Genomic DNA, 15028 nt, shown 5'->3' with positions numbered 1-15028 from the left:
TCACCTCAATCATTTTATTAATGCTTTATTTATTTTTCCACTTTGGGGAACATTTTATGCGTTTTTCTAGAAAACTGTCTTCAGTCCGTTGCTCTCTGTCAACTGTGTGTGTGGAGACGGCTGCTGTGATTGGTCAGCAGGGACACGGCGTGCCAGCGTCCTGCTCCACCGTCAGTCCTTTGCTCAGCAGGAACGCTTCCTGTTTCGGTTCACGCCCGAGGAACTTCCTCAACATCTCGGATGCATCCTCGGAGCCGCCGGGACGTAGGATGTACTTCCTGTAATCCAGACCCACCTGGAGGACCAATCAGGAGACAGCGATTCACAGTCAGTCAAAATGTACTCTGAAGAGCTCTGTCCTAATTCTACTGTCACTTTAAGATGTTTCCCCCTGCCTCCAGTCTGTGTGCTCAGCTAGCTCACTGACATCACGCTGAAACATCTGAATATTCATTTCACATAAGGTCCAACAGTTGGAGGCAAACTGGAAATGTCTGATTGTTATTCTGTATTTTATTGATCATCTGTATTGATTATATATTTGTTTTATTTGCACTCTTTCCTACTTTGTACTGCTTCATAATAATTTCCCTTGGAACAAATAAAGTTTCATTATCTTATCTCTTAACTTAATAAACATTTTAATTATAACATCGACATTATCGATTTATGCATTTAAAAATTTGACATCTACATTATTACGAAACTATAATCTCTTTTGTATGTTAAACTAGAAATGTATTTATTTATTATTTTTATTTTACTATGATTGAGACAAGTCGCTACAAATTTCCCTAAAATACCACAAAAACATTCCGTTTCCAAATTGTTCAAAACTAACACCGAAACAGAAAACAAAAACAGTTTGTTATATATGTTAATATATGATGATGACGGTGGAGACGACAAAGAATAAGACGAGATGAAGAAACGTTACAAAAAGACTGTAAACTCTTCAACTGGATGAGAGAGAACTTCCTCATCTGCTCTCGAACCTGGATCATCGCTCCAGTCTCACTCTACTACCGGTATTTGACATGATTATTTCCCTTCATCAGCTGTTGTGATTCCAGTAGACATCGAACATGTGCTTATACGTTGTTAAATAATCTTAATGAGAACACACATTATTTTTTTTAACAGCGGCAGGTCTAACTTGGTCTGATCAGACCTGAGATCAGTCCTAAATTTGTAACGCACTGTATGTCCACTGCCTTTACTCAGTGGTGGAAGAAGTACTCAGATCTTTTACCTAAGTAAAAGTATTAATACCACAGTGTAAAAATACTCTGTTACATAAAAGTCCTGCAGGTAAAAGTCTTACTTCAGTATATTATACTGCTGGGTACTTTAATCTATAATAATACATCGTAATGTATTAGTTGATTATATTTTGTATTAATAATGTACTTGTTTACTTAAGTACAGAACCTTAGTAAATGTACTTAGCTTAACTTGCTGGTTTGTTTATGAGTAGTCAGCAGATACTTTCCTACCGCCGGTCATTTTCTCCTCATGTACGACTAACGTTATTTTATTGTTTTTCCTGAGCTGTTCTCAGATCTGACCTTGGGGTTCATGATTCCCTCCTCTTTGAAGCGAGCGAAGAACATGTCCATGGAGAACACCTCGCTCCACAGGTAACCGTAGTACTGAGCATCGTAACCGCCCGCCAGGTGCCCGAAGGTCGCCGGCATGTTGGTTCCTGCAGAGAGAAGAGGTCAAAGGTCAGAGAGATCAGAGGATGGCAAACCAGGCGGCAGTGAAGGTGAAGTTTGGAGTCTACTACTGCTGCAGCAGAGTGTCCCTGACTGTGCACTGAAACAACCCTCTAAAATTTAACAGACATCTCAGAGTGATATCAACTCTCCCAGTTACAACAATAACCCACACGTCACACAGAAACAGACTTGAGTTTTGGTCTTTTTTGTTATTCAAATTGAAGCATGATCCCTTTTTGTACATTTATTTACTCATTTCCCACTCAGTCATTTCTCTAGGTTTTCATGTTGCTTTGTTTTATTCTCAGACATTGCTCGGTTCTTGGAAGTGCATCTTGCCGCACCTTTGCAAACTACAATTGAAGCGAACAATGCTTTGGTCTTTGAAAGATAAAAAACTATGAAAAGACAAAACTATCTAACCTTGTTTATCTTTTATCATTCAACAACATTCAAAAACACAATACTTGAACTATACATAATTAATGGACATCCTGAAATGACTGAATTATTTCTTAATATCTAAACATTTGTTTATCATTAAAAGATAATCAGTAATTCCTCGTCCGTCAGGCCAAACACAGAATGTTAGGGGAAACTGTAGTTTCTGCTGAAATATGTTTCAGATCAGAATGTCAGTGCCGCTTCACTGAACTGGCTGTAGTTGTACTGTAGTTCTGCAGAGTGCCACCAGGTGGAGCCCCTTTCTTTTTGATGAGATGGACTCAAACCCGAGGGCTTTAGAGTAGAGCTGCCACCTCACCATCAGTCATTTGAATCAGTTGAGAAATCACACTGATATTTGGGAGCCGGTGGGTGCTAGCTGCCTTACCAGAGAGAAAAAAGAAGCCTGCCTGTGTGTGTTTTTATTTTCTTTAACAAGTGTGGAAAGTATTTCAAAAGTGACCTGGTGAAGCAGGGATTCCCAGGACCTCCTGACAGAGGCGTGCGTACTCCTCTGCGGCGTCAAGTCCGTTCCTGGTGTGCAGAGCCTGATCCACTTTAGCTAGAACAATCTGCCTCAGGTTAAACAGACCTGCGGGAGAGTCAAAGTTACATTAAGTGTTTGCATTTCAACATTAAAACACAGTTATTGAGAATGAGTGGTAGTCTCGCTGGTTACAACAGTACTACTTCCTGTGTGGTACCCACCAGTATTGGCAAGGCGGGACTTGATGAGTTTGTCGAGCAGCTCCTCTGGGATGGCGTTGTTGGTCTTGTAGTGCTTGGACATCCTCTGCAGAGGCTCCCTCTCCCAAACCCAGTTCTCCAACATCTGAGACGGCGCCTCCACAAAGTCCCGCTCCACGTGAGTCCCGCTGAACATGGCGTAGTCCGCCTGTAAACAAACAAACAAACACACACACACTCAGAAACCATCTGACAGGGAGCGCACTGACCGCCGGCTCACGGACAATCCGGAGATACATTCTCCTGGGGTATGGTGTCTGGTATTTTCTATAGTAGACATCTGAACTGGGTTTTATATATTTTCCTTATAATGGTAAATATGCTTTGTTATTACTGTAAACTGATTACATGCAAAGCTGGATATACTTTAATGCTTTACAAGTCAAGCAACAGTGACTACAGGTGACGGGTCAACATTGGTTTATCAGCTGACCTCAGCGCAGAGTTGGTGCATGACGTGTCCGAACTCGTGGAAGTACGTCTCCACCTCGTCGTGCTGCAGGAGCGACGGGGTGTCGGCCGTTGGCTTGCTGAAGTTGGCCACCATGGCCGCCACCGACATCTGACGCCTGCCGTCAGGCAGCAGACATCCAGGCTGCAGGCCGAAACAGGCGGCGTGACCGTACTTCCCCTCCCTGCAAGGGACAGGTGTTAGATAAGACAGTGAGGACACCTGGATGTTGAGGGGAAGAAGAGGAGGAGAGGACAGAGAGGGAGGATGTGGAGGAAGAGGAGGGGGGGAGAAGACGAAAAAGAGGAGAGGACATTGAGGGGAAGGAGGAGGAGGAGGAGGAGGAGAGGAAGGAAGGTGGAGGAGCATTCACCCTAAATAAACATGGAGCTTTCCGTCCACTGAGCCTCACCTGGGGTGGAGGTCGAGGTAGAACTGGCCGACCGTCTGACCGCTGCTGCGGTCCTTCACACAGTACAGAGTGACGTCCGGGTGCCACACGGCGGCTCCATCCACCAGCTCGAAGGACAGACCCAGCAGATCCTGGTAGATGTCCAACAGACCCTGAGTCACCACCTCCATGGGGAAGTACTCCTTCAACAGGTTCTGGTCCACAGCGTACTGAGTCTCCTCCACCTGAGAGGAGGGAGGAGGATAAGGAAATGATTTCATTTTAAAAACTCTGCTTTAATTTGTATTGATGTCATTTTGATGGTTTTTTAAGATGAAATAAGTGTTCTTACTTACACTATCCCTTAAATTTGGTGTGTTTTGTAGACCAATTTTTTATTTTTTTTTAAATGATGAGTGCGTCTTTGGTTTGTCTTTTTGGAGGAGGAACTTTTCTTTGCAGCAGCTTGATCTCCTCTTACTGTACAACAGCAGAACTTTGTAAATGTTCCTGCAGCAGCAGCAGCAGGGATCCCAGGCGTGCAGCTCTTACCTGGGTCATGAAGTAGCGGGTGTCCCAGGCGTGCAGTTCTCCGTTGAAAGACAGACTTCTCTTCTGACACTCCTTCTCCTTCATTTTGAGGATGACAGCACGCTCTTCATCACCCAGAGGCTTCAGCTTACGAGACAGCTCCTCTGAAACGACCCAGCAGAGCGAAAGGAAGAGTCAGGAGAGGAGGTAACAAATCACAGCGCACCTGAGCTCCTGCTCTGCTACAGAGGAACTTTGTTTCACTTCCTGGAAAATGTTCCTTTTTTCTCCAGTTAGGGTTAGGGTTAGTCATTTAGAAATGAATCGATTATCAAAATAGTTGGCCATTGTCGCTTAATCGTGGGACCCCATATCTTTATATTAAATGTAGTCACAAGCAATAACTGCATCAAATGATCTAAAGCTTTCCAGCATGTCTGCCGTCTGTGTCACGGTTTACTTTTCACCTTCAGTGTAACAAAGAAACAAATCAGATTTCTCCAGCAGAACTGCCTCCATGTCTGAATCAGGCGATGTTTGGTGCATCTCCCACACGTTTTGCAGGTTATCAGAGCATGCAGGTGTAACTTCAGTGTCGGAGGTTGTGAACTCACCCAGGAAGCCGGACACCTTCCTCGCAGATTTGGCCATGTTCATCTCCAGGACGAAGTCGGCGTGTGTGGAGAAGCCAAGCACGGAGCTTTTCTGAGCCCGCAGCTCCACCAGCTCCTTCAGGATGGCCGAGTTCTCCTAAAGACACACACGGGATATTCAGGCATATATTATTCTCCCCTCTGACTGTAGGTGTGTGTGTGTGTGTGTGTGTGTGTGTGTGTGTGTGTGTGTGTGTGTCGGGAGCGAAACCCCCCCTTTGCAAAACAGCGCTGTAAACACTGAAACGTTCACATAAATGAGATAAATAACATAAGCGTTTACTTTATTCAATAGAAGAGCACCTGTTCAAGGGGAAAAGTGACTTGTGAATATGAAAAAAAAACCTTGAATTTCAGGGGGGGCACGGTGCTCCGATGGAGGGGCACAGCGCACCTCCAAGACAATGGTAGGGGAAACACTGAACTGGAATTAGTATTTAAGTATAAACAGTATTTAACATAGCTGAGAATATAAAACACAGCTTCCTTGAAGAATTTATCTAACAACTGTTCTCATTAGCAGTCCGTTGTTTGGTCTCTAAAACTCCAGAAAATAGTGAAATATTCCCCTTTTAAGTTTCCCATATCCCAATGTGACGTTTTCAAACTGCTTTTTATGTTCAACAGCCTAAAATCCCAAAATATTCAATTTACTAAAATGTACAACGAGATATAGAAGCAAGTCCTCACATTTACGCAGTTGTAACCATGAAACGTTTGGCAAAAAGAAAAACTTAACCAATGAATCTAAAATTGATTATCAAAATAGTTTTCTGTAAACTAACTGAATAATGAATGTACTAATCATTTCAGACCTAATATGTAGTAATACTGTATATATCAGACCTATTTTATTCAGAACATACAATTTTCCTCTCATAATACAGTGACTTTATATATCATCATAATATCCTGACTTTTGTTCCTTGTAAAAATGTTCTTGAAATATAATTTTCTTGTCATCTCTTTTTCCCCAGACAGTGGCTCAAATCCCCCATTGTACAGTTCAGTAGTTTATATTTCCTCAGAACACCAGAAAACAACAAAACTAATTCTCACTTGCTTCTCAGAGCTTTTGTACAATAACATCAAACAATTCCAGTTGTAATAACGCAGATTAATTGCGCTCTTAGATGCCCCTGAGCGCATTTGCAACTCTGACTGCACCCCCTCGCACCGGAGCTCCGACAGCAAATATATAGGCAATTAATCTAGATGAATTAATCACAAAGCATGTAATTAATTAGATTTTTTTAATCACTTAACAGCCCTAATATATCTATCTATCTATCTATCTATCTATCTATCTATCTATCTATCTATCTAGAGAGAGAGTCGATGACAGACATTGTCTCACCTCTTTGCAGCGGGAGTTGAAGGCCTCCTCCAGCTTCTTGCGGGTGTCTGGGACGTAGCATTTCTTCATGGTGGGGAAGTAATGAGGATACTTTAGGGTGACCTTCAGCTTCTCTTCATCCTTATCCAGAGAGCTCAGGAAGTCTTCGGGGAGGCCGCCTGAAACCAACACCCCCACATGTGTTAACACACAGAGAGAGGAAGAGCAGGTCAGACTGTCGGACTCAGGACTCACCCAGCTCGTCTCTGGTGAAGGACAGACTGGTGGTGTCCTCGTTCAGGTTCTTGTTGAAATCGATGCACAGGTTGCTCAGCTTCTTCTTGATGGTCTTGATCTCCTGTTACAGCAGAGTGACAGACAGAGTTAAACGTTATCTGACGCTACAGAGAGAGTTTAAAACACACCTTCATGCTGCAAGATATGATTGCATGTGCAGAATTGTAGCCACAAAGCCCACTCTTATCAAAAACACGTAATCTATCAGCAACACAACAACTATGATATATAAAGGTTTTTCTTAACTCCCTGTGTGTTACAGCTTCATAACCACAAGAAGAAGTTACTTATTATAACAAAAACACAAAAGGGACAAAAAAATAAAACCTTGGTGAGAATAGTTTTTTGACGGATCAGTATCAAATATATAAACCTGATCCTTTTCTCATCCACAATTAACAAATATTTTAATTAACGATGTGCATTAAGACACAGCTGCATGAATTTATAAAACGAGGGAGAAAATAACCAAATTCACCATTTTGAATGAAATACTTCAAAAAGCTAAATTGCTTGTAACAGTTGTTTCACCGTCACTCCATTACACTCAGTGTGCACTGTGCTCTTCTAGTTATTAGGGTAAGAATAAACAAATATGATTTCAAATAAATTCATAATCAGATAATTAATATTAAAGGGCTCAAGGGCAATAAAGTTGGTGATTCTGAATTGGACAAACTGATTAAATCTGATGAAGGAGCCGTGATTTTCGTTCCTAAAATGAAACACTGGGGTTTTAAATCTTGCTGTTAATAATGAAAAAACATTGGCCACCTCTTGAGTCTCTTTGGGCAGGTGGAGGCCGTTCCTCTTCCCCAGTTTAAGCAGACGCTCCATGTAACGCTTGGACTCTGCAGTGAGGCTGCTGGCATCCACCTTTTTCTGCAGACACAAACAAACAAACTTCATGAGAACAGGAAACCTTCAGAAACCAGGAGTCTCATTACAGAAACTTCCAAGGTCTATATCCTATCTTTTCTCAGTTTAGAACATTTACCTTCTATTCCTATATCTCTCAGTAGTGACGACTTCATGAGCTTCTTTAACGATAAAATTATAATTATTAGAGACAAAATTAATCTCCTCCTGCCCTCAATTGGTAATGACTTAACTTAAACCTCCGGAACTTCAAAAACATCTAGTAACTCCTGAAATATATCTAGACTGTTTTACTGTTTACTGTTTTACTCCAATCAAACTTAACCAACTAACTTCAACAATCCCATCGTCTAAGCCAGGGGTGTCCAAACTACGGCCCACGGGCCGCCATATTTAATTGACCCACAGCAAATTCTAAAAGTATAATAGAATATGGCCCAGGTAGAAACTTGCGCTTGAATGTTTTGTACTTCTTGGTTCTAACACAGAAACACAGTTTTGACTTGTCAGCTAACTTAAAACATCAAGTGTCAGATAAAGCTTGTGCTTTAGATTTTTACTGGATTCCATGTGATGAGAGCACAGATGCGACAGACACCGCACAGCTGTTCATTTGTTTTGTGGAGAGTTGACGATAACTTTTGCGTTACGGAAAAGCTGCTTGAGAACCAAAATGAGCGACAGCATCTCTGTGATGTCCTTCGTATCTCAACCACCAAACTTACTCCTGACCTACAGCATCCGTCAGTCCAAAGTGCAGCATCACTGCTCCCACTGAGTGCAACGCTGTTCCCATTATAGGAGAGTTAAAACATATATTACACAGTATTCATGTTAATAAGCTCAATTTTTCAATAAATTCAGGTCACTTAAAGTTGATCACATTTTCTAACTAACGTCAGTTGATGTGTTAACAAGCCCAATAACTAAGTAAGTAAGTAAATAAATAAATAAGCCCGCCCGCCCCCCCCCCCCCCCTTTAAGCATTAACCTCATTAATAGAAAGCTGAGATGGAGGCTGCCCCCCCCCCCCCTTTAAGCATATTCAATTATCAAGCTTAATTTACCTACATTTGATTGTTGTTTTTTAGGGAATATACCTCAAAAATATGAGTGGCCCAGCCCTTTGTATATTTTTCTGTATGTGGCCCTCAATGAAAAAAGTTTGGACACCCCTGGTCTAAGCCATCAAACTGTCTTTTAGACCCGATTCCAACTAAACTGTTTAAAGAAGTTTTACCCTTAATTAACACTTCGTTATTAAATATGATCAACCTGTCTCTATTATCTGGCTACGCACCACACTCCTTTAAAGTAGCTGTAATAAAACCACTTCTTAAAAAGCCTAGTCTTGATCCAGAGGTTTTAGCCAACTATAGGCCGATATCTAACCTTCCCTTTCTCGCTAAGATCCTTGAGAAAGCAGTCGCAAAACAGTTGTGTGACTTTTTACATAATAATAGTTTATTTGAGGTTTTTCAATCTGGATTTAGAGTTCATCATAGCACAGAGACGGCACTGGTGAAAGTTACCAATGACCTTCTATTGGCATCAGACAAAGGACTTGTCTCTGTTCTTGTCTTGTTAGACCTCAGTGCTGCTTTCGACACTGTTGATCATGACATTCTACTACAGAGACTGGAACATTGTGTTGGCATAAAAGGAACCGCACTAAGCTGGTTCAAGTCCTATTTATCTGAGCGATCTCAATTTGTACTTGTTAACGATGAATCCTCCATGACAGCCAAAGTCAGTCTTGGAGTTCCGCAGGGTTCTGTACTTGGACCGATTCTATTCACCTTATATATGCTTCCTTTGGGCAATATTATAAGGAACCACTCTATAAACTTTCATTGTTATGCAGATGATACCCAATTATATCTATCAATTAAACCAGATGAAACCAATCAATTGGCTAAACTTCAAGCATGCCTTAAGGACATAAAAACTTGGATGTCTAGCAACTTTTTGATGTTAAACACAGACAAAACTGAAGCTATTATACTTAGCCCTAAACGCCTCCGAAACACATTTTCTAATGACATAGAAGCTCTGGATGGCATTAATGTGGCCTCCAGCACCACCACAAGGAATCTTGGCGTCATCTTTGATCAGAATCTGTCTTTTAACTCCCACATAAAACAAATCTCAAGGACTGCCTTCTTTCATCTACGTAACATTGCAAAAATAAGACACATCCTGCCTCAAAATGATGCAGAAAAACTAGTCCATGCATTTGTTACTTCAAGGCTGGATTACTGCAACTCATTGTTATCAGGTTGTCCCAAAAAGTCGCTTAAGACTCTTCAGTTGATCCAAAATGCAGCGGCACGTGTATTGACAAGAACTAGGAAACAGGATCATATTACTCCTGTATTAGCTGCTCTGCACTGGCTCCCGGTAAAATACAGAATAGAATTCAAAATCCTTTTCCTGACTTACAAATCAATTAATGGTCAGGCTCCAGCATATCTTAAAGATCTTAAAGATCTCATAGTACCTTATAAACCAACTAGAGCATTGCGCTCCCAGACTGCAGGGTTACTTGTGGTTCCTAGAGTCTCTAAGAGTACAATGGGAGCCAGAGCCTTCAGCCATCAAGTTCCTCTCCAGTGGAACCAGCTCCCAGTTTGTGTTCGGGAGGCAGACACCCTCTCCACATTTAAGAGTAGGCTAAAGACTTTCCTTTTTGATAAAGCTTATAGTTAGGGCTGGCTCAGGCTTGCCTTGGATCAGCCCCTAGCTATGCTGCTATAGGCTTAGACTGCCGGGGGACACCTCCCTGCTCTCTTCCTTCTCTTCATCTCTCCTCCCCTCCCTCTTCCTCTCTATCTGTATGCATTTATGTAAATGTGTGTTACTAACTCATTATCCGGGGTATCATCTCCGGAGTTTCTGTGTCTCATGTGGCAGGTTGCCACTGATAAAGTTTACGTCAGGATCAGGAATCGTGGCTGCGCCTGCTGACCTGGTCCTGCTGGACACCGGGAAGCCTTTTTGACATTATCCTGGATTCATCCAAACTTTCTCTTTTTTGATCATAACATAATTTCTGTCACATGTTGTATTTGTACTATGTTGTTTATCCTGTACACATGACATCTATTGCACGTCTGTCCGTCCTGGGAGAGGGACCCCTCCTCAGTTGCGCTCCCTGAGGTTTCTTCCATTTTCCCCCTTTAATTTTGGGGTTTCTTTTAGGAAAACTTTCCTTGTGCGATGCGAGGGTCTAAGGACAGAGGGTGTTGTATCCTGTACATTCTGTAAAGCACACTGAGACAAATACATCATTTGTGATATTGGGCTATATAAATACATTTGATTTGATTTAGAATTTTTGGTATGACAGAAACATGTTTCCTAACTGAACTTTTACAGAACTATCCTAAATCAAGGATTTCCAAAGTTAGGAATCCTAAATTAGGATGGCATAGACCCTGTCTTAAACTCAAAATAACTCTTGTTAGGTCTGTTTGGTGCTTTCATTTTTAGAATATTTAATGAGAATATTTTGGCTCCAGGTCACAAATTAGCACATCCAGTATGTCCCATCTCCCAACTTCAGAGTATATTTGCTAGTGTTTTATTATTTTCACTTTTCAGGGAGTTTGTGAAAAATTCATTGTGTTGGTAAAAACCTAAGAGTTTGGTTGTGAACAGAAGCCCGCTGATTGGACGGCTCCCAGTCAACTCACCTCCAGAGCGACGATCTTCAGGTAGACGTCCTCCCTCATGCTCATCTCCACGTCGAACTCAGACAGACGCTTGTCAGCCTCCGTGCTCGCTGTTCGGACTTCCTTACAGGAAGAGACGTGCTGCGGGAAGTCCAGCATGTTCCTCTGGACTGAGACAGGCGAGGGCCAGGGTCAGACAGGAGAGACAACACATCAACGTCAGTCAGCGTGATGGATTCCTGAACATTCACCCATTTACAGTGAAGACAGCTGCAGTCATTATAGTTTCATTCTTGAAGAATCTACTGATCATTTTTTTTAGATTTAACATCTTTGATCTATTCTTTAAAGTGTAAAACTTTAAAGTGTTTACAGATTTATTCTAATCCATGGCCAAATTGTTTATATTGCATTTCAAATTTGAATTAACATTAGGATATTTTCCACTAAACAGCTATATGTTACATATGTGTTTTTGTTTGTTGAATGTTGTCTTTTAATGGCTGCAGCATGGGTGGAACGCCCATGAAAGATCTCCCACTCAGTGGGACAATAAAGTTAATCTTAATTCCTTTTAAATTGCATTTTAGTTTGGACTTAAATATTGCTTGCATAAATGGAAAATATTGTTTATTGCATTTTATTTTTCAAATTTCACTTAACATTTACATATTGTCCACGTTCTGGTTGAAGTGGGCTACCATAGAAATGTGACCAGCTGCTAATTTCCCGATCGTGAAGCCCTTTTAGACTGATGAGTCATGAATGAACTGAAGATGAAATGCGAGAGCAGGACTAGTTTCAGTGTTTCGTCCTGCTGCAGTAGAATGATGTTGGAGGTGTTTTCAGCTGCCTCCACACAAACTCTCCGGCTCTATTGTTGCTGCTGCAGCTGCTTCAGCTGCTTTCTCTACAAACTGCTGACAAGTCTTTATCATCAAATACTGATTCTGCCGACTCTGCTGTTTCACTGCAGAGCACACAATGGACCTGACTGTACTGTCAGGTTCATGCTGCGTTTGACCGCTTTACATTGAGGTTCATCGTCTGTCAACTGTACAAGCTGCAGAAATACTTGGAGGGTAAATTTAAATAATAAAACATTTTAAACATTTAAATCCCTCTGCTAACTGAAATTAATGTTGCAGGTATAAAGCAATCTTTAAGTAAAACTCAGGTGATATTCTACATTTCTCTTCATGTTCAGACTCAAACTAACGGTGAATGTACTAACATGTATTGTGTGTGATATATCTTCTTCCATAGAACTCCATTATTGTCCAAAAACTATTAAAGACACATCAACGACCCACACTGTTGCTCTGGCTGACATGTTCCTTCATTACCATGAACACACACTGTAGTTTATTCTGACTCAATCCCACAAACACCGTCCTGCTGCCACAAATACTCACTACAGCACCAAATGTGGATCAACCCGCCGCTGAAAATAGTCTGGAAGGAATGCACTGTTTTGTTTGTTTGATGAAAACGACAGTAATCAGCTGTTTAAAGGAAACTAATGAGCCTTTTTTAAACCTCCAACTATATGTTTGTGTTTTTAAAGATTTAAGTCTTTAGTAGGAACCAATAGGAAACATATTACAGCCTCTATGTGTGCTTATTGTTTATTTCCAACAGCATTACATCAGCAGCAGATTATGAAGTCTCAGATATCAGAGTGCCCCTGACCAGACCGCTAAGAACAGCACTGCTGCACTGTCACACGATAACGTAACTTTAACATAAAATAAACCTGGATTCTCCCTCACATCTGTGAGTTGTAAATGTAAAATAATGTGAACAAATTGTAGTTAATGACTTATAGTGGAGGTTTTGTCAAATAGAGAAACGTTTGATACTGTCCCCTTTCACTGTCCGAGGAGGGTATTGTTATATCAGTGGTACAAATATATATGATAACGCTTGCCTTTGAAATAACATTAGAAATTGGAGATTTTTATAACACTTTTCTCTGACAATCTGCTTAAATTATTTAGTTATTTCCTGGCTATGAAAAAAAAAGCTTCTGCATCAGAAAGTAAATGCTGCTGATTGGTGGACACTGACCGGTGTACTCGACCTCCACATCAGCGAGGGCCTTCAGCGTGTTCTCCAAGGTGACGCTATCGAGGTCCAGCAATCCGACGGCATCGTACACCTTCTTGGTGTTGGCGATGAGCTCGTCGGAGAGCTGCTGGATCTGCTCGGTGGTCAAGTCCCAACGCAACCGGTTCTCAGAGCAGACCGGCAACGGGCTCTCAAACACCACCTCACCTGGGACAACAAGCAGCAGGACAGGTGAGCAGAGGACGGGACATACAGGATTCCAAGTCAGGGCAGGAAACAACAAGCCAGGACAGTGATGGAAGAAATACTCATAACTTTTACTCAGTAAAACGTTCTGTTACACATTAAAGTCCTGCATTTTAAGTAAAAGTATATAGTAAATATAAATTAACAAAATGTACTAAAAGTATTAAAACGTCTCCTGTGACTGTCATACTATTTTTATATAATTAAATTATTATTACTCATGCATGAATTTAAAAGCAGGATTTTACTGTTGTAGTATTACCAGCAAAATGTGCTTAAAGTATCAAAATTAATAGTACACATTGGGCAGAATGTTTCAGAGTGTTAATCATGATATATATTATAGGCATATTTTTTATTTTCTCATACATACTATGTTTATTGTTTATTATGTTTATGTTTATTGTTAATATGCACCAAAACACCAAGGCAAATTCTCTTAATGTGAAAACCTACTTGGCAATAAACCTAATTATGATTTAGTTACATTTTTACTTTTACACCAGCTCCTTGCTAATCCGTCCACAGTTATAAAAAGTGATAAGCAGCTACAAAAAAGTGTTGTTTGGTGGCCAAATTCATAAACAGAATATGTCAACTTGGAAACGATATTCAGCTTTGTTTAATAATATGTGACGCTTTGGCAGCAGACGTCTTTGATTTAAATTAAAATATGTTTAATGGAGTTTGGCACATTGCTCATTTCATAGATTTATGACATAAATGTTCGTAACTGATAATCCATCTACAAACCACGCTGTCAGTCTGAGGTTAGATCATTCACATTCAGATGGTTTAGATCAGTGAATAAGCAGAGTTAGCTAACATGCTACACAAAAAAAGTCAATAGAATCAATGCAGAAATTAGCCACTATTATAACACCGAATTTATTTTTGATTAGTATATACTAAACACCTTAAATAATGTTTCTAGTGAATGATAACTAACTCACGTTAACTGGCTCAGGTTCAAGGCTAGCGTTAACCGTTACAGCACAGCAGCTAAGCTAGCTAACGTTAGCGCTGAGACTAGCTCAGTGTCCAAAGCTAGGTAATTACATTTAAAAGATCACAGGCAGTCAACGAGGAAACTTGGCGGCCACAGATTAAAACGATTCAGTATCATTAAAAACATAAGGACATTAGTCACCTGTCGGCCCCATGGTTCAGATATTGAATGAAGGTGCGTTAGGTCCGTGTGGTTAACTGTCATGCAGCTGTGTGCACGACGATTAAAGCTGCTGCAGAAGAAGATTTAAACTTCTTGTCATACATTTCAAAATAAAACCCGACATGAGGAGCATTTCTTCCAGCAAAACTAACACCACTAAACTGGAGATTTTTTATTTTTGATGCTGTTTTATTATATATTGTATAATGTATTATATATTATGTACAATATTATATGCAGTGATGGATTAAGTTCTAAGAGTGTTTACTTTAGTAAAAGTAGTAATACCACAGTGTAGAAATTACTCTGTTACAAGTTAAATTCCTGCATTCAAAACTTTACTTAACTAAAAGTACAAAAGTATTAACATCAAAATGCAGTTAAAGAACCAAAATTGCTTAATTCAGCATAATACAA

The 15028-nt window shown here is 40.5% G+C and overlaps 1 protein-coding gene across 1 annotated transcript; it reads right to left on the bottom strand.

The window, feature by feature from the left end:
* Positions 1-14718, bottom strand: thop1 (thimet oligopeptidase 1). The gene is made up of 14 exons (XM_029429188.1): positions 14591-14718; positions 13195-13401; positions 11146-11294; positions 7346-7453; positions 6530-6632; positions 6296-6453; positions 4900-5035; positions 4307-4449; positions 3776-3999; positions 3346-3547; positions 2874-3060; positions 2629-2757; positions 1569-1705; positions 1-295 (listed from the first exon to the last, which is right to left on the bottom strand). The coding sequence occupies exons 1-14, from the start codon at positions 14601-14603 to the stop codon at positions 134-136; spliced, it is 2058 nt and encodes a 685-aa protein (XP_029285048.1). The 5' UTR covers positions 14604-14718; the 3' UTR covers positions 1-133.
* Between the last annotated feature and the right edge of the window lie 310 nt (positions 14719-15028).

This window comes from Cottoperca gobio, chromosome 4 (assembly GCF_900634415.1).
Source record: "Cottoperca gobio chromosome 4, fCotGob3.1, whole genome shotgun sequence".
Classification (NCBI taxonomy): Eukaryota; Metazoa; Chordata; class Actinopteri; order Perciformes; family Bovichtidae; genus Cottoperca; species Cottoperca gobio.
The sequence above is the reverse complement of the archived record's forward strand: the minus strand, read 5'-3'. Positions and strand labels throughout refer to the sequence as shown.